We start from the raw sequence: 19,338 nt of genomic DNA on the forward strand, positions 1-19,338 counted from the left end.
GAGGACTCTGCCTTGTACTCTGAGATAAATGGGAGCCACGAGAGGGCTGTTAGCAGAGGCTGGCTGCTGAGTGGGGCACAGAATACAGGAAGCAAGGGCAGAAGCTGGGACCCGTGAGGATGACTGCGTGGTCCCGTGGGAGATGCTGGCAGCTGGACTGGGGTGGGCGGTGGAGTGAGCAGTGAGCATGGGATGTATTTTGAAGGAATATTATGATGCAAGTAGCACAGGGGCCCATGGGATTATGTAACATGAGCCTCTTGCCCATCCTGGGAAAACGGTGACGAGGAGGCTTGAGCCAGAAGGACCTCTGGGAATGATCCCAGGCCCTATATCAGGGCGGTTACCAGAGAGGCCAAGTGACTAGCCCAGGGTCACACAGCCGGTGAGTTGGCGCTGGGGTCATTCTGGGCTTCCTCTCCCATCCCTGTCTCTGCCTCTGTTCCCACGCCCCAGACTGGCCAAGGCTGCCTGCCCTGGCTGATAGCGTCTCCTCCCTCCCCTGGCCCTCAGGGGTCACCAGGAATGGCTGTCCCTCCATAATGAGGCTGGAGAGCAGGAGGAAGCACTCAGCTCTGCACAGGCCTCACCCCTTCTGGGAGGTCACCTCCCTCCCCTCTTCCCCACGGGTCTAACAGGCTCCAAGCTCCTGAGGAGAAGTGAAGATCCCCCTACACACACACACACACACACACACACACACACACACACGCACACACACACTCTTGCCCTAGAAGAGGTTCTGGAAGCCCTTCTCAGAGAAAGGAAGAGGAGGGAGGAGGGGGAATGAGAAAAAAATTAACTTAATGGGGAAAAGGGTTTTGCAGGAGGGGGGTTCCTGAAATGCAGGAAGCTGGGCTTTGGTGTTGGGGGGAGAGAAAAAAGGGGGGCCTGGGATCGGGAGACCTAGTAATTTTCCCACCCTGTCTCACCACCACGATGCAACTGGGATGGAGACGTAGGGGGCCAGAACTTTTCTGAACACAGTCCCCTCAGAGAATTAGATGAAAGCCTGCACGCTATGCCTCCACCAAATGCTTATTCCCATTCATTCAATAAGTATTTATTGAGCACCTACTGTGTGCCAGGGCACTGTTCTAGGAGCCGAGGAAACAGCAGTGAACTATACAGAAAAAAGTCATGTGCAAGTGTGGAAGTTTCCTAAACCCCTTCCGGGGGACCTCAGGACCCCAGCACATCCTTGGGCCCCAGGCTAAGACCTCCAGGGATCAGGAGAAGACTTGAGGCTGGGACTTAAGAAATCCCAGCCTCAGCTCCATCCCGGTTACGCCTGGAACTCTGGACACGTCCTTTTCGTCCTCCGGCCTCAGCTGTCCAGTCTGAACAATGGGGAGGGGGTTGGTGCCAAGCAGACGACGACCTTGAAGAGGCGCCTGGCTCCCTCACCCCTTCAGTCCAGAAGGGATCCCGGGGAGGGAATGTCTCCATGGGGTCTTGGCATTCTTAGGAATTTAGAATATCTGGGTTCGTACGTGTCAGTAACGTGATTATAGATGGAGACACACAGGTCCATCACGGCCGGATGCTCAGGGAGTCAGAGTGGGAGCCGAGGAGAGCCCAGGGTCCCCTGGCTCTGCGTCCTGACGTCTGTCTCTTCCTCCGCATCACTCTTTGGCTCCCGTCTTCCCTCTCCCTCTGCCTCTCCTAGCCTCTCTCACCCAGCAGCACTCCACTGTCCAGGAATTTCTCTCAACCTCTCCCTGACCTTGTTTGTATGCTTTCGCTCCCCGCTGGGTAAGGGAGGACAGTCTGGGATATGTCCTCAAACTCCTCCCTGAGCCAGCTCCCCAGGGACCCTCGCCCCCAGTGGAGGAAGTGGGGCCGCCTGAGAACCGGTACGGTTTTATCAGTCCAGATGAGCCCATCTGCGGGCTGCGGGAATTTGGGTCGGCCCCCTGCCCCCTCTCTGGGCCTCAGCGTGTCAGGGACCCGGATTAGCTGCTTCTGGAGACGAAATGCACTCTCACGCTGGAGTTAGCAATAATAACGCTAACATCTGTAGAGTAATCAGGGCTGTTTATCGAGCGCTCACCATGTGATTGTCATCATTTCAAGCACTTAACGTAGTTCACTCGCTATGTTTTTATGTTCAAGATTCGCATGCCAGCCTCACAACAACTCAATAAGGTAAGTGCTATTATGATTCCCATTTTGGAGATGGGAATACTGATGATCAGAGAGGTTAAGTCACTCGCCTAATATCACACAGCAAGTAAACGGCGGAGCTGGGACCCCAACCCAGGTCTGTATGATTACAAGACTTTCTTCTTAGTCCCAAGTAGAGCTCTAAACTGCAGGGGAAGGTGTATTTGGGACTCGCTACTCCTAATTAGGACTAATTAAGAGCCTCCTTTGGGTGCAGAAGCCACCTAAGTACGTGACGTCACGAAGCGCGGTGACAGCCACCGAAGCGGGCGTGGGAATCAATCAATCAACGCTCGCGCGAGCAGCCGTTTAACGACACCGCCCTCCGGCCCCCTCACTTCCGCCCTGTATTTGCATATTCAGCGAACAGGCGTCGGGGCGCCAGCGTCGACGCCGTGACGTCAGGGAGCGCCCCTGCAGTACCCCCCCCAGCGTACGCACGTACGCACGCACGCACGGCGACGAGCGGGCGGGGGAGGAGGGAGAGCGCGGAGGTGCCCCGCCCAGTCAGCAAGGTTGCGCGTGCCCCTTGCGACCGCCAAGATGGTGGTGGGCGCGTTCCCTATGGCGAAGCTGCTATACCTGGGCATCCGGCAGGTCAGCAAGCCGCTTGCCAACCGCATTAAGGAGGCCGCCCGCCGAAGCGAGTTCTTCAAGACCTATATCTGCCTCCCGCCGGCTCAGCGTGAGTCTGACCCCACGACCCTCCAACCTTTCCATTCTCCAACCCCTCTCAGGTGGCTGCTCAGAGGATGGACTTCTCTTCACGACCAATCACAGCCCGAACCGGCAAAGTGCTGCAGCCAATAGGAAGGGTTCCTGGGAGAGGGGCATGCGAGTAGCCCAGTAGTAAGGGCGGGCGTGGGGTAGGGCGCCAGCGCTGGACTTGAGAATACCAGCCAATAGAAGAAGAGAGCTTGTGGAGACTGACGTCTAGACGGGCCAATAGTGCGAGTGATGGAAGTAATTTGGGCGGGCATTCCAGGACTGCGAGGAGCTAGGGGCGGGGCCGAGGAGAGACCAGACAGGGTTATTCGCTAGGCCATGCTTAGGCGGCTTGGTTTCCAAAACTCCGGTCCGTGTTTCAGTTTCCCTCCCGTCCCGGGAAGTGAGAGGTGCTTGTATATCATCCGTTTAGGACATCGGTTTGCCCCAGTTTTACTCCGGGAAATAGGCTGAGTTGGGGGAGTGGCTCGGGGGCGAAGTCTGGGGTCTGGGGGCGTGGCCTGGGAGTCTGGCCAGAGGGGAATTGAAACCAGAGTGGACGTTCATCCATCATCCACGTATTTGTTGGTCCATTCATTCGGTAGACGGACCGTGCTGGCTTTTTGCTGGGCGCTGGGAGACACATGCATGACCCGTCATTGTTAACCCGCAGTGGTCAGGGTGGTGGGAGCCCCCGAGCTCAGAGAGGCCACCTGACCCGGGGTCATGGGGTCAGGAAGGCTGTCTAGACGGGTACAGACCAAGCTGAGACCTACAGGGCATAGTAACCCCTCAAAATATGAGCTACTAAAAAGACGGTCTATGTGCTGTCGCCTGTGGGAGCATGGAATAAGGCAATTGAACGTAATTTGCTGGGTCGAAGAACCACCGTTCATTCATCCATCCGTCCGTTACTTCGTTTAGCTAGTATTTTCTGAGCCTCTGCTCTGTGCTAGGCCTTGTGCTGGACAGTGTTGGTGAAATAACAGGGACTAAGCTGGCCCCAGTCTGTGTCCTCAAGGAGCTCACAGTTTAGTGGGGACAGACCCATCCTGCAAGAGTGACCACCTAGAGTGTGCAGAGCTGAGGTGGGGGAGCCCACTGGACGCCTGACCTGGCATGGGGTTCAGGAAGGGCTTCTTGGCAGAGGAGACCTCTGAGCTGGAACCTGAAGGGTGAGGACAGCCTCACCAGACAACACGGGGATGATGCTGATGCTGAGGGAGACGGAGGAGCATGTGCAAAGATCAGATGGTTGGGGGGGTGCACCTCTTTTCCTTACAAGTTTGGGTGCTTAAAGTTGGCTTTCCTAGAATTCTTAGTCCATTGGTGTTTGGTGGGCCCTCTGACGGGGCTGCAGACCTCAGAGTGGAAAAGCGTTGGATTGCACAGTTGCCAAAGTGCTTTCTCATGCCTCACACTGTTTTGTCCCATATCAGGGAGGGGAAATGACTTCCCCCAGTTGATAGAAGAGAAAACGGAGCCCTTGAGAGCAGAAGTGAATTGCTGAGGTCGAATGTGGCGTTTGTGCCAGAGGCGGGACTTCCATCCTGCACGCTGGATTCCCAGAGCCCCTTTCTGCTTCCTGCCGCTGCCTTTCTCCCAAACACTGTGATGTGTCTTAGCGTTGTGGTTTAGAAACTGGCTTCTCCAGTCACTCTGCCACGGGTTCCCATCTGGGCCCCACCCCTTCCCAGCCGGGCAGCTTTGGGCAGGTCACGTTAAGTGACTCTGGGCTTCACTTTCCTCTTCTGTATAGTGGGTATTACATAATAGCAGCACTTAATGGGTACTCATTCTGTGCCAGGCTGTGTGCTGAGCACTTCACAGGCCTCCTAGCATTAAATCCGCACAAATTGTTATGAGATACTGTTATCATTCTCGTTTTCTGTATACACTCTATATGCATTTATGCTATAAACAACACTTTTTGCGTTTTTGTGAGGAGTAAATGGATATAAAAAGTTAGGTCAGTGCTTGGCACTGACATGTGGCTGTTGTGTAGATGTTGTGGATACAGCAGAGGAGAAAAGGCAAAAAATCTTGTTCTCAGGGCCCTTACATTCTTGGGGGGGAAGCCAGACAGTAAACAAAGTAAATAGTTAAAATATGAAGTATCTTAGATAGCAATAATTGCTCTGAAGAAAACATCAGAGATGCAGAAGGGGGAGTATTTGGAGGCAGGTTGTAAGTTCTGATGATTATCAGGGAGACCTCACTGAAAATATGAGAAGGAGACGAGGGAGCAAGCAGTGCAGGTGTCTGGGGGAAGAGCATTCTAACCCAAAGTTTCTGCACTTGCAGAGGTCCTGAGGTGAGACTATGCCTGGCATGTTTGACAAACAGTGAGGAGGCCGATGTGGCTGAGTGAAGAGACTGAGTGGAGACTGAGGGCAGAGAAGAAACTGGTGGTGATGGGAAAGGGGGGCAGATCGTGCAGGGCCTGTGGGCCACAGTAAATGCTGTGGCTTTACTCAGGTGGATGGGACTCACTGGAGGGTCTGAGCAGAGGAGGGACAGGATCTGAGTTATAGATATATATATATATATATTTTTTTTTTTGATGAGGAAGATCAGCCCTGAGCTAACGTCCGATGCCAATCCTCCTCTTTTTTGCTGAGGAAGACTGGCCCTGAGCTAACATCCGTGCCCATCCTCCTCCACTTTATGTGGGATGCCACCACAGCATGGCCTGACACGTGCTGCATTGGTGCGCGCCCGGGATCCGAACCCGTGAACCCCAGGCCGCCGAAGCGGAGCACACGCACTTAACCGCTTGCGCCACCGGGCAGGCCCTGAGTTATATTTTAATAGGATCCTTTTGGCAATCACAGGGTGACGGTCGGTGCAGGGAGGATTCAACTACAGTAGTCCAGGTGGGAGGTGAGTTGGGAGGAGGGGTCAGATTCTGGAGGTGTTTTTCCCCCAACTTCTTTGTTTTTGCTGAGGAAGAGTAGCCCTGAGCTAACATCTGTGCCGTTCTTCCTCCAGTTTATATGTGGGACACCGCCATAGCATGGTTGATGAGTGGTGTGGGTCCGTGCCTGGGATCTGAACCCAGAACCTGGGCTGCTGAAGTGGAGCGCACGAACTTAACCACTATGCCACCAGGCTGGCCCCCCCAACTTCTTCTTTTCAAAATTTCAAACCGGCAAAAAAGTTGAAAGAAAGAATGGTATAGTCATCAATTGCATACCCTTTACCACCTAGTTCATCACTTATTAGCCTTCCACAAATTTGCTTTGTCTTCGCTCTCGTATATGTATGCATGTACATACATATACACGCTGTTTTTCCTGAACAATTTGAAAATAAGTTGTGAACATGACACTTCACTGCTAAATATTTCAGCCTGTACCTCCTAAGAACAAAGACATTCTGTATAACAGTACCAATATCATATCTGAGAAATTTAACATTGATAACAATAATATTGATAATTTTATTATTTAATATGTAGCTCATATTCTGATTTCTCCAATTGTCCCCCAAAATGTCTTTTTTAGTGTTTATTATTATTATTTTTAATTTAATAATGGGGTCCACTCAAGGATCATGTGGGGCCGGCCCTGTGGCTTGGCGGTTAAGTGCGCGCGCTGCAATGCTGGTGGCCCGGGTTCGGATCCCGGGTGCGCATCGAGGCACCACTTCTCCGTCCATCCTGAGGCCGAGTCCCACATACAGCAACTAGAAGGATGTGCAGCTATGACATACAACTATCTACTGGGGCTTTGGGGGGAAAAAATAAATAAAATCTTTAAAAAAAAAAAAAAAAAAGGATCATGCACTGCATTTGATTATTATGCCTCTTTAGTATCTTAATCTACAGCAGGCCCACTGCCTGTCTTTGTAAATAAAGTTTTATTGGAACACAGCCACACCCATTTTGTTTGCCTGTTGTCTGTGGCTGCAGACTTGGGTTTGTATGGCCCACAAATCTAAAATATTTACTCTGTGGCCCTTTATGGGAAATGTTTGCTGACCCTGCTCTATAGCAGTATCCCTCTCCTTTCTGATTTTTCATGACATTGACATTTGGAAGAGCCTGGGCCAGTTGTCCCATAGAGTGTCCCCCAGTCTGGAGTTTTCTGATCGCTTCCTCTGATTGGATTCACAACGAGCATCTTTGGCAGGAACCCCACAGACGTGATGGTGTGTGCTGAGGACATGGCCTCGGGGGCTCCTGAGGTCTGTTTATTCCGTCATTTGTGATGGTGACTTGGATCGCATGGTTAAGGTGGTGACCACTGAATGAACCTTTCCTTTTCCCCTTGGTAATGAATAACCAGTAGATTTGTTTGGAAGGGAGAGCCGGCAGGATTTCCTGGGGATTGGGTGTGACATGGCAGACTAGAGGACGGGCGGCTTGCACAGGAAGGACGAGGAGCTCACTTGAGACAGGCTGGAGAGGCTATTAGATATTGGAGCGCACTGACTTAATATCTACGCTTTTTTTATTACGTTGTTACTGTCTTCACGGTGCTCCTGGCCCTTAGCTGTGGCCCCAGCCCGCGTGATTAGAATTTCCTAAGCCGCGGTAGCAGCCTTGTGTTCTCCGGGGTCACGCCTCCCGAGTGACCAGGGCATCCACCGTCTGTGCCTTTGGCTGAGGTCTTTTTGACTCAGCCGGGTAAGCCTGCTGGCTGTCTTGTCAGTAGAGGCTGGAGGGGTAGGTGTGTCTGCCTGAGGAAAGAACAGTAAATGCAGGAAGCATAAATCATTGATGATGCACTGTGTCAGGGAGGCAAAGATCCTTTTCAACAGCGATTTCTGGGGGAGAGAAAATAAAAGAGGTTGGTGATGCCAGACAGGTTGGGGCCACTCTTCCAAAGTGCGCCGCAGAGCTTCCAGGGGAGTGGGGGGTGTCTGCGGGCAGTGGGAAGGTTCCAGTTCATTCTTGCTTATCCTTTGGCATATACTGGTCATTTTTCTAGTTTCCACTCACGATAGGCAGAATAATGGCCCCCCAGATGTCCACATCCTGATCCCAGGAACCTGTTGAATGTATTACCTTACACAACCAAGGGAACTTGACAAATGTGACGAAATCAAGGATTTGGGGACAGGCAGATTCTCCTGGATGATCTAGGTGGGCCCAGTGCAATCATAGGGGTCCTTATAGGTGAGAGGGACACAGGCAGGGGACCGGTTTGAAGATGCTACACTCCTGGTCTTGAAGACAGAGGAGGGGCCACAAGCCAAGGAATGTGGGCGGCCTCTAGAAGCCGGAAAAGGCAAGGAAAGAGATTCTCCCCAAGAGCCTCCAGAAAGGAACAGGCCCCTGCTGACACCTTGGGTTTAGCCTGGTGAGACCCAGGTGAGACGTTTGGAACTTCCGATCTCTGGAACCGTGGATAATAACTTCGTGTGGTTTTAAGCCACTACGTTCGTGGCCATTTGTTACAGACACAATAGGCAACTAATAGGCCACGCTAATTCATTCAGGTTGCTGGGATAATTTTTTCAGAAGTGCTTAGCTCTGTGGTCCTTCTTACAATTTTAAGCTGTGGAGTTGGTTTCAGTTTTCTATTGCCTCATAGCAATCTGACCCAAAGCTTAGGGCTTAACGCAGTAACCCTTTTATTTTCTCTCGCAGTTTTGTGGCTTGACGGGTCAGCGAGGCAGTTCCTCTGCTGGTCTTGCTTAGTGGTCTGTCATGGGGTTGGGGTCAGCAGGGGCTTCTTCTAGGACACTGGGATGGCCAGTGCCCTTGCTCCTTCTCGGTGTCATCTCAGGACCTCCCTTCTCCGCGTGGTCTGTCCAGCAGGGAAGCTGCATTTCCCACATGGTCACTCAGGGCTCTCACAGGCCAGATCTCCAGGAGGGAAAGAGCGGAAGCTGCAGTCAGAGCAGCTCTGACACAGGCCAGAGTGTGGGAGGGGACTGCATGGTTGTCACCAAAGGCAGTCTGCCACGGAGGAGACATACTTGGGTTTGAATCTTGGTACGACTTGCTAGCTGTGTGACTTTGGGCAAGCAGCTTGACCTCTCTGAGCCTCTGTGTCCCTGTTTATCAAATGAGGGTAATAATGGAACTCACCTCCAGAGATTGTTGTGAGGATGTGGGAGACGGTGGATATCAAGGCCTGGCCCAGAGCGTGCGAATCTGGTTGTCAGTACCGGTGGCTGACGTGTAGAATCTCTTATCATATGTGGCGGTACTGCCCAGAGGCTAAACTCTGCTTCCAGACGAAGGCTTCCTGCACTCAGATCCCTGCTCATCTGTTTGGTTGGTGGATGTCCTGGGCAAGTCGCTGTGCCTTTCTGTACCTCAGTTTCCTCGTCTGTCCAGTGTGGCACTCACCTCATAGGCCTGGTGGGAGGAGCTGTTGCGTGCGCGAATACCCTCAGCACAGGCCTGGCACCTTCTGAGCTGGGTGACCAGCAGTGTGGCCGAGTGGTCGAGAACCCGGCCTCTGGAGCTGGGCTGCCTGCGTGTGAATCTCAGTTCAGCCACTTTCTGTGTGACCCCGGGCAAGTTCCTTAACTTCTCTGGGCCTCAGTTTTGTTGTCTGTAAACTGGATTATTATGTTGATTCTGTGGTTTAATATCCATAAAGCATCAAACAGTGTCTGGCTTTTAAGTGCTGCATAAATGTTTGTTGAGTGTGTAGAACTGTCAGGCACCATTATTATTTTATCATCGTCATCATCTTACTGCTGAACCTTCCAGTATGATCCTTCTCGGTGTGTACTCCTGGGTTGCTGTCGGAGCTGAGCAGTCGGTACTTCAAGCTTCTAGAAGGTGTTGGTCCCCCTTCCTCAGTCAACCCTCATACGTTGCCAGAAGGGTCTGGGCTTTCCTGTGAACATTTCTGACTAGCATGGGGGAGTTATGTCTGTTCAGGGGCTGGGATAAGAGTTATGTTTTTTTTATTTATTTATTTATTTATTTATTTTTTCCCCAAAGCCCCAGTAGATAGTTGTATGTCATAGCTGCACATCCTTCTAGTTGCTGTATGTGGGACGCGGCCTCAGCATGGCCGGAGAAGTGGTGTGTCGGTGCACGCCTGGGATCCGAACCCAGGCTGCCAGCAACGGAGCGCGCACTTAACCGCTAAGCCACGGGGCCGGCCCTAGAGTGATGTTTCTGAGTAAAGAAAAGTGAAACGTCAGACAGAGAGAGGGCAGTATGACTGAGGCGAGGGCCTCCCCCCATCTAATACTTTATCAGGTGTCTCTAGCATCCTTTGAAATGCATGCTTGGACCTGCAAGGATGGAAAGGGAGAAAGCAGGAGCAAAGAGCCAGGGGAGGAGTGACACTGAAGCCACCTGATACTGGGGACAGTGACAGAGTCACATGTCCTCAGGGACGGAGGCCATGCTGTGGGAAAGCTGGGCGGGGGACTGCCTTGTGCAGAACCAGGTCCTGGGAAAGGTACCCTCCGGGGAAGAGGGAACTGGAAAAAGGCACACAGCCTTAGACCTGGGCAGAGATGGAAAAAGGCTCCTCTGAGAATTTGTGGCTACGGACTGTTGCTTATGAGGGTTTGGGGCTTGAATTAGACTCTTTGAAAGGTCCTGGAAAGAGGAGGCTGAGAATGAACCCAGATCTTTGTGCCCCTAAGCACCTGACAAGGACAAACATGAACCCTCCCTGGAGGAGCGTCCCCTCTGCCTGGGCCTCGCAGAATTCCTTCAGGTAGATAGGAGCCCGTGATAAAAGATTCTGTCCCACACAGAGAAGTGGGCACCGGGAGCGAGAGTCAGCAGACACCAGGCGTGGCAGGTCAGGACCAGCCAACAGTGATCAGATGTGGATCTAAAACACCTATGTGAAAAGGAGAAAACAGGAGGGATATAAAAACACGACGACACACAGTCAGAAATTACCAGGAAGTTGGAAAAAGAACCAAATAGAACTTGGAGAAATGACAAATACAACAATTGCTGTTCAGAGCTTGATAGAAGGACTAGACAAACCCCAGATGAACTCCACCTGCCGAGAGGATTGGTGACCTGAAGGATGGCCCGTCTCAAGGGAAAAAAGGGAGCTTTGTGGGGGGCTCCCCGTAGCTGCCCAGGAGTGCCACATGCAGGTCTGGTTGGGTCCATCTGGGCAAGGACGGGCTGGACGGTTTTATTTTTGACATTCTCTAGAGGGGATTCTCGTGTGCATGAGAGTTTGAAGATCACTTCCCTGGAGTCTATTTATAATCTCCAGAGCGCCACATCAGTTAGGTTACATGACAGCTGGGCTGTTGCTGGTGACCTCCAAATGGTTCTTCTTTTATTATTAAGGAAACATTTTTGAGCATTCTCCCCTAGTGTGTGTGTGTGTGTGTGTGTGTGTGTGTGTTTATATATGTAGTGTGTGTGTGTTTATAAATATAGTTATTTAGCAGTCATGTATAGTGCTAACATATAATACTGTGAATATATTATCTGCATCTAAAAACACAAAAATTAGAAGGGATGCAATTAATATTTTAAAAATAAAATTATGTATTCGTGGCCCCCCAAATACTTTTGCTCTCACTAAAAATGTTTTCTTATACAGTGTTCAGTGCATTTGGAAACTCTTGGTGTAACGCTCTGTGAGAGTCTCGTGTTGACATTCTTTGTGTGTGGCTGTCACAGCTGGCAGTGACCTGACTAGTGGACGGAGATCTGAATGAGAGAAGTGTGCCTGGGGCTGCGTTTAATGCCGCTGCTTTTGTTTCAGTCCCGCCCTTCCTATGCGGTGGCATTAGTTGGAATCTGCTCGCGCTCGCATTGTTAAATCTTGAGTCCGTGGTTGCTGAGCTTTAAGAAGCCGCGGTGTGCGGCTGGTAGACGGGCAACCTGGGACTGTCCCGGGGAATCGGGTTCCCCGGGCTGCAATACGCGGAGCGGACAGGAGAGGGCGCCCGCGCCAGCCTCTCAGCTTCGGTCCAGCGCTCTGGGGATGGTGGCGCGCGGCTCAGGCGCTCAAGGCCGTCTCGGGAGTTGACCTGAGTGTCTCTCTTTATGCCTACTGAAGCTTAATTTCTTCTCCTCCTCGTCCTCACCTTCCTCCTTTCTCTTCCTCTTCCTCCTTTTTCTTCCTCTCCTTTCCCGTCCCACCTCCTCCTCCTTCAAAACAGAAACATAACCAGAAGTTCTGCTATGTTTTTCTTATGCCCTAAAGAAACCCTCGTCCACCCCCTTGGTTCCCCACTCCTCGAGACTCCTTGGGCAATTCCTCAGAGGCCTGCTCTGATGTCTCGGCCTCCCGGGATGTGCCCCTGTCCCTAACTGGGGTCTTACCCCCTTCCAGCCTCTTGTTCCTCCTCTTTCCTGCGCCCTGGGCTCCAGCTGACCCCCCACCCCCACCCCTAAGCCCCCATACAGCTGGTGATTCCTCAGAGCTCGCTCACCCCACCCCCCTTCCTCGGCTGTTCTCCGGCTTCTCCTGCCTTTGGTGAGCCTTACCCTCTACCCAGGGCCTCATGTGCGCCAAGCTCCGTGCTGAGTGTATTGCCATTTTTATCTCTTTTCTTTTTAAAATTGGATCAAATTTTATTTTACTTTTGGGTATTAGGGGTTTTTTCCTCCAAAGTTTTTTGGGGGAACTTACTAAATTTAAGTAATGCATGTTTATTGTGAAAGAAGGAACAAGAGACAAATCGGTTTGTGCTTATCTATGTATGATTAATTGAAGAGCCAGCCAATAAATCTTTATCAAACCTTAAATCAAAAGGATGTTTATTGTTGGTGGAGGAAGGTGGCTGTGTAGTTGGTGTGGTGGCTTGGTGATGTCATTAGGGACCTGAGGACCCTTTCTGTCTCTACCATCTTTGTGTTCAGGCGATAACTTTCCTCATGGCCTCAAAAGGGCTGCTGGAGCTCCAGACGTCATGCCTTTATACTGCAGTGTCCAAAGACAGGAAGTGTGTGCGTGTATATGTGTGTGTGTGGCTGGGGGTGGGGTGGGGGACCTGGGGTGGGGGGCAGGGAAATGAGAGAGCTCTTCAAGGAGAAAAATCTTTCCCCAGAAGTCACTAGGAGATTCCCCTCACCGCTGATCAACCAGAATTGAGTCACATACCACCCCTTGCTGTATGGGAAGTCAGGGTGGTGAATGTCCTTCTAGACTCTAATGGCAGGGGAGGATGCAGTTAATAAGACAGTGAAGAATAATATAGACTAGTATTAATAATCATAAGCACTAACGCTGTTGTTTTCTTTACACGTATTAATTTGTTCTCACCATACCCCATGAGGTAGATTACCATCATTAACACTGCCTTCACAGATGTAGAAACTGAACAGAGCTGTTAAGTAACCTGCCCAGGGGCACACAGGTGCTGAGAGGTAGCTCTAGAACCAGATTGTCTGGTTCTGGTTTGCACCCACAGTGCTGAACCGCATTCCCAGTCTCTGCAGGCAGCCAGGCTGGGTCTCTCGCTAGACATCAATTCATGCACAAGCCTTGAATGTGCCAATGTCCCTGCAAGCCAGGGATTACGATCCTTATTTTGAAAAAGAGGAAATGGAGATACAGAGAGGTTGAGAAACTCGCCCAAGATCACACAGCAAATAAGTAGCAGAGCCAGGACTTGAACCCAGGGCCACCCGACTCCAGATCACACTAAGCTGTCAGCTTCTCTGTTAGCCGCTTCCCTCGTGCCTCCTAAAGTCCCAAATGCTGGCTATGCTAAGTTGAGTTGGTCTCTCCAGGTCCGGGCAGGGAGTAGAGGTGGGATTATTTTCTGGGACAAGGACGTGCTTCAGTCCATTAAGGGGCTGTGTAATTGACTCATTCAGCAAATCTTTTTTGGTGCCTGTGTACCAGGAACTGTTTTAGGAGCTATGACTAACTCAGTAGTCAGCAAAGCAGACAAAAATCCCTGCTCTCATGGGGCTCGAGTTTGAGACAATTAGTTACTTGCCTGGGGACTCCAGGGCACAGAGAGGTCCTTCTTCCCATAGTTCCTCCCAAATTCCCGGGCTGACTCTCAGTGGTCCAGCTTGGATCGCATCCCCATCCCTGAGCCAATCACTGGGGCCCTGGGAATGCAGTGCTCTGATTGGCCAGTCTGAGGGGCTGGGTTAGCCTCTACTGTATCCTTTGGACCATCTCTTTGGGGAAGATGGGATTCCTCAAAGCGCTTGGCAGACAGAACCAGTCATGTCCCCTCTGGTGACTGGTGCACCAAGTGTCACTGCTGTCCCCGGAGGCAGTGATGGAGGATGGGCCAGGTCTGTGGGAGGAAACTCCCGCCCTGCGCGTGGCACCACAAGTCTGTTAACACCTGGAGCACTGTTGGGCGGGCTGTCGACTGCTGAACCTCATCCAGGCAAGGGCACCAGGGCAGGGGCTGGCTCGAAGCTATGTGTACTCTGAATGATAATGTTTTAACTGATGGTAACGGTGTTCATTTATTATGCTTTCTGTGATCTCCACAAAGAATATTAATCACCTCATTAGGGAGTTTATATGAACGTCCTGGTTTTATGAGTAGGTAAATATCTCAGAGAGAGACGCAAGTTCCCCAAGGCAGCACAGAATAAGAAATCAAGGCCCAGTGGCTCCCAAACCCTTCTTCTTAGGTCTAGTTATTAATATTTGATTTTTTGCATATTCCTTATTGAAGTACAATATCTACACAGTGCAATGTACAGATCTGAAGTGTCTAGTTTAATGAGTATGGGTAAATGCATATATACCCGTGTAACCAGCATCCAGGATAGCAACCATTTCCATCACCCCAGGAAGTTCCTTCCTGTCCTGTTTTGTCACCCTCTGTGGCTTCTCTCACTGTAGATTTGTTTTACCTGTTGTTAAACTTCATAGAAATGGAACCATGCAGTATGAACTTTATGTCTAGCTTTTGTTCACGTGACATTTTTTGAGATATTTGCTTGTTGCTGCATGTATCAATAGTTCTTTTTTTTTTTTTTTTTTGGTAAGAAAGATTAGCCCTGAGCTAACATCTGTTGCCAATCCTCCTCTTTTTGCTTGAGGAAGATTTGCCCTGAGTTAATATCTGTGCCCATCTTCCTCTACTTTGTATGTGGGACGCCATCACAGCATGACTGCCGATGAGTGGTGTAGGTCCATGTGCAGGATCCGAACCCAGGCACCGAACCTAACCACTAGGCTTCAGGGCCGGCCCTAAAATTATTGATTTTTTTTTTTTTTTTTTGGTGAGGATGCTCAGCCCTGAGCTAACATCCATGCCAATCCTCCTCTTTTTGCTGAGGAAGACTGGCCTTGGGCTAACATCCATGCCCATCTTCCTCTACTTTATATGGGATGCTGCCACAGCATGGCTTGATGAGTGGTGCGTCGGTGTGTGCCCGGGATCTGAACCCAGGCTGCCAGCAGCGGAGGGCGCGCACTTAACCGCTATGCCACGGGGCCAGCGCCTAAAATATTGATTTTTTAAAGTGTATTAAACCAGTCTTCTATTCCTGGATAAACCTCACTTGGTCATGGTGTATTATCCTTTTCATGTATTGCTGGCTTCGAATTGCTAATATTTTCCTAAAGATTTTTGCATCTGTGGTCCTGAATGACACAGTCTGTAATTTTTTTTTCTTGTAGTATCTTTGTCAGGTTTCAATATTATGGCTTTGCTGACCTCATAAAACATTTGGGAAAATGTTCCCTCATTTTCTATAAAATTAGAATTATTTCTTCCTTAAATATTTGACATAAATGTCCACGTAGGCTTGTAGTTCTCTTTAAGGGGAAGTTTTTAATAACAGATTCAATTTTCTTAGTAGTTATAGGACTGTTCAGATTTTCTGTTTCTTCTTGTATGTGCTTTTATAAATTATGTTTTTCAAGGTGTATGTCATTTCATATAAGTTGTTGAATTTATTGGCATAATGTTGTTCATAATATTCCTTTACTATAGTTGTAGGATCTGTAGTGATATCTCCTCTTTCATTCCTGATAGTGGTAATTTATGTTTTCTTTATTCTTGATCAGTAATATTCCTAGTGGTTTATCAATGTATGTTTCAAAGAACCATCTTTTGGCTTTGTTATTTTCCTCTCATTTGTCTGTTTTCTGTTTCATTGATTTCTGCTCTTATCCTTATTATTTTCTTCTATTTACTTTAATTTGCTCCTTTTAAAATAAGGTAGAATCTTAGATTATTCAAGTCTTTTAAGTCTTTCTTCTTTTTTTAACAAACATTTAGATATAAATTTCCCTCTAAACACTTCTTTAGATGTATCCCACAAAATTTGGCATGTTGTGTTTTTTTTTTCTTTTGAGGAAGATTGGCCCTGAGCTAACATCTGTTGCCAATCTTCCTCCTTTTTTTCCCCCTTTTTTCTCCCCAAAGCCCCAGTACATAGTTGTATGTCATAGTTGTACATCCTTCTAGTTGCTCTATGTGGGACGCTGCCTCAGCATGGCTTGATGAGCAGTGAGTAGGGCTGCACCCAGGATCCAAACCGGCGAACCCTGGGCCACCAAAGCGGAGCATGCAAACTTAACTGCTACGCTGCTGGGCAGGCCCCTGGCATGTCGTGTCTTCATTGTCATTCAGTTCTGTATATTTTCTAGTTTCTCTTGTGATTTCTTCTTTGACCCATGGGTTATTTAGAAGGGTGTTGTCTAATTTCCAAATACTTTTCAGATTTCTTATTGTTATTGATTTCCAGTTTAATTCCATCGTGGTTAGTAATAATGCACACGGTAGAAGAATTCAGATGGTACAAAAGGGAATATGGTGAGAAGTACATGTGTTTCCCATCCCTGTCTGCGTGCCTACCTGCCTGCCTGTCTTCCTTCTTTCCTCTGTTCGTTAAGAAATATTTAGTGAATGCCTACTAGTTGCCAGGCCCTCGGGATACAGCTGTTTAAAAAGAGACCAGAGTCTCTGCTGCCCTTAGAGTTGAGATTCTCCTGATAGGAGAGAGATGATAAACAAGATAAGAAGTAAAATATATTATGTGTAGGTGGTAGTAAGTGGGAAAAAATGCAGTAGGAAGAAGGATTAGGTGTAATGGGAGGAGGTATGTGCTAGATCAGGTTGGGTTTAGGAAGGCCTCTCTGAGGAGGTGACTGTTTGATTGGAGACTTGAGTAAAGTGAGGAAGTGTGGATATTTGGAGAATAGTGTTTCAGACATAAGGCACGGTGAGTGCAAAGGCCCTGAGGCTAGAGCATGCCTGCTGGGTTCCAGGAATTGTGAGGAGGCCTGTGTGGCTGGTGCAGAGGGTAAGTGGGAGAGTAGGAGGAGAGAGGGAGCCACAAAGGTCATGCTCCAGCCACCTTCCGGAGGCATTCTGTGCATAATCAAGCATATTCTAGACATGCATTTGTTTAATTCACATAAATGGTATTGTACTGTTCATTCTTTTTTTTTTTCCCCCTTTTCTCCCCAAGGCCCCAGTAGATAGTTGTATGTCATAGTTGCACATCCTTTCTAGTTGCTGTGTGTGGGACGCTGCCTCAGCGTGGCTGGACAAGCAGTGCGTCGGTGCGCGCACGTGATCCGAACCCAGGCCGCCAGTTGCGGAGTGCGCGCACTTAACCGCTAAGCCACGGGGCCGGCCCCTGTTCACTTTGTTTTGTGCCCTATTTTTTTCCTCTTAGCAACATACCTTGAAAATCCATCCCACATGCTTTTTCATAGCAGTTGGTACATAATGTGGATGTACCAGAGGCCTATTGGGTGACTTTTAGGTTATTTCTGGGTTGTGCCCTCCCAAAGAATGCTAGCATCAGTGTTCCAGTCTGTGTGGCCCTTGGCAGGCAGCCTTCATGCTGTGGTACATTCCCCCTATCTGCCCTTCTCCCCGCACCCCCCAGGGAGGGTTTTAAGGGAGATCCTTTCCAGATCTCCAACTTCACCTGACTTGCCTGAAGAATCTGCTGTCTTCCTTCCTTCTCTCTCCAGTGGCTCTGCTCCCAGGAAAAGAAGTTATGGGAGAAATAAAGTCTGAAAAGACAGACCTCTTCCCCCTTCCCAGTCTTACGATACATTGCCCCAGGTGTAAAAACCTCCAGGATCACAAAGGAACAATTTGAAATACTGATGGCAGGAACATGTCCCGCAGTCCACCTTAAGACATACATCACTAGTCAAAATTTACTTTTTATGTTTAATAATAATGCATCAGGGCCGGCCCCGTGGCTTAGCGGTTAAGTGCGTGCGCTCCGCTGCTGACGGCCCGGTTTGGATCCCGGGCGCGCACTCACACACCGCTTCTCCGGCCATGCTGAGGCCGCATCCCACATACAGCAACTAGAAGGATGTGCAGCTATGACATACAACTATCTACTGGGGCTTTGGGGGAAAATAAATAAATAAATAAAAATGAAAAAAAAAAGAAAACTATACTTAAAAAAATAATAATAATAATTATGCATCAAATTTTGTGATGTATGCTGTTTCGATCAGTGGTATACTAATAGTAATTTTAACGGTAACTCATTCTGAGAGAAAAATTTTAGCTAAGATCACAAGAAATAAAAATTTTGATTTAAATTTATAGACACAGAGAAATGTAATAGGACATTTGAGCATAAAAATGTGTTATTACATTAGGATGAAATTTCTTAGAGAAAGTGGAACGTAGACTGAACTTCAAGGAGAGCAAGGAACAATCTGACCACTGTTAAAGAGGAGCTGCTTGGTGTATCTTTAAAATGAGCAATGTAGGTATTAAATTTTTATGGGCTCTTTAGTCCTTTGCACACGCTTAAAAGAGTGATGTAACGGATTTGTTTTAAAATGTCAATATCTGTCGTATACCAGAAGTTATGCCCTTTGCAATGATTTAAACTTAGGATGAAAAAATGGATATGACAACGTCGAAGTATATAAAGAGGGTGCATAGTTTTTTCAAAATTTGTTGAGAGGATGCAGGATGTGAGGTACGCTAATTTGGCTCCCACACAAGTTGTCTCCTTGTAATTATTCTTGAGTGTGGGTCATGGATCCACGGATCCATGCCATGTGGAGTCACGTCCTTGCTCCTGGCAGTGAGGTCCCCTCCCTCTGCCCATGCACGGGGCTGGGACACTTGTTGATCTTTGCCAATCCAAGAGATGGAAATTGATTTCTCATTTTAGTTTTAATTTGCATTTCCTGTGGACCAAGTTGTATATCTTCTCATCTGTTTAAGAGCCATTTGAATTTTGCAGTGATCAATCTGTTCGTAGCCTTGGCCTGTTTTTCTAGCAAGTTGTTGGTTGTTGTCTAATTAATTTGTAGGAGCTCTTTCTATAAGAAAATTAGTAAATCTTTTTTCCAACCTTGTCATTTGACTTTGTTTATTGTGTGGTTTTTTTGTTTTTTGCCATGTAAAACTTTTGTTTTTACTTAGTCAAATCTATTCATCTTTTCTTTTATGAACTTTAGGATTTGTGACATCCTTAGAAAGACTATCCATTTCTAGACTGTAAATGATTTCTCTTGTGTTTTCTTCTGGTGATTTTATAGTCTTATTTGTGTGTATGTTGGTAAGTCTTTGATGCATCTGGAATTTATTTTGGGTGTTAGGTGTGAGGTAGGGATCCATCTTATTTTCTTTCCC

General features: G+C 48.6%; 1 protein-coding gene across 2 annotated transcripts in view; it reads left to right on the forward strand.

Annotated features, from left to right (window-relative positions):
• Window positions 1-2,639: 2,639 nt before the first annotated feature.
• The window catches only part of OPA3 (outer mitochondrial membrane lipid metabolism regulator OPA3), an 82,627-nt gene continuing 65,928 nt past the window's right edge, over window positions 2,640-19,338 (forward strand). The window contains exon 1 of one of the 2 annotated variants that reach the window (XM_014795251.2): window positions 2,640-2,851. In XM_014795251.2, the coding sequence (XP_014650737.2) occupies window positions 2,710-2,851 (142 nt within the window). In that variant the 5' untranslated portion in view covers window positions 2,640-2,709. The remainder of the gene's footprint in view (window positions 2,852-19,338) is intronic. The other variant, XM_004440157.3, reaches the window with a different exon arrangement.

Source organism: Ceratotherium simum, chromosome 33, assembly GCF_057802395.1.
Source record: "Ceratotherium simum simum isolate JZ-2026a chromosome 33, ASM5780239v1, whole genome shotgun sequence".
In the NCBI taxonomy this organism is placed as follows: Eukaryota; Metazoa; Chordata; class Mammalia; order Perissodactyla; family Rhinocerotidae; genus Ceratotherium; species Ceratotherium simum.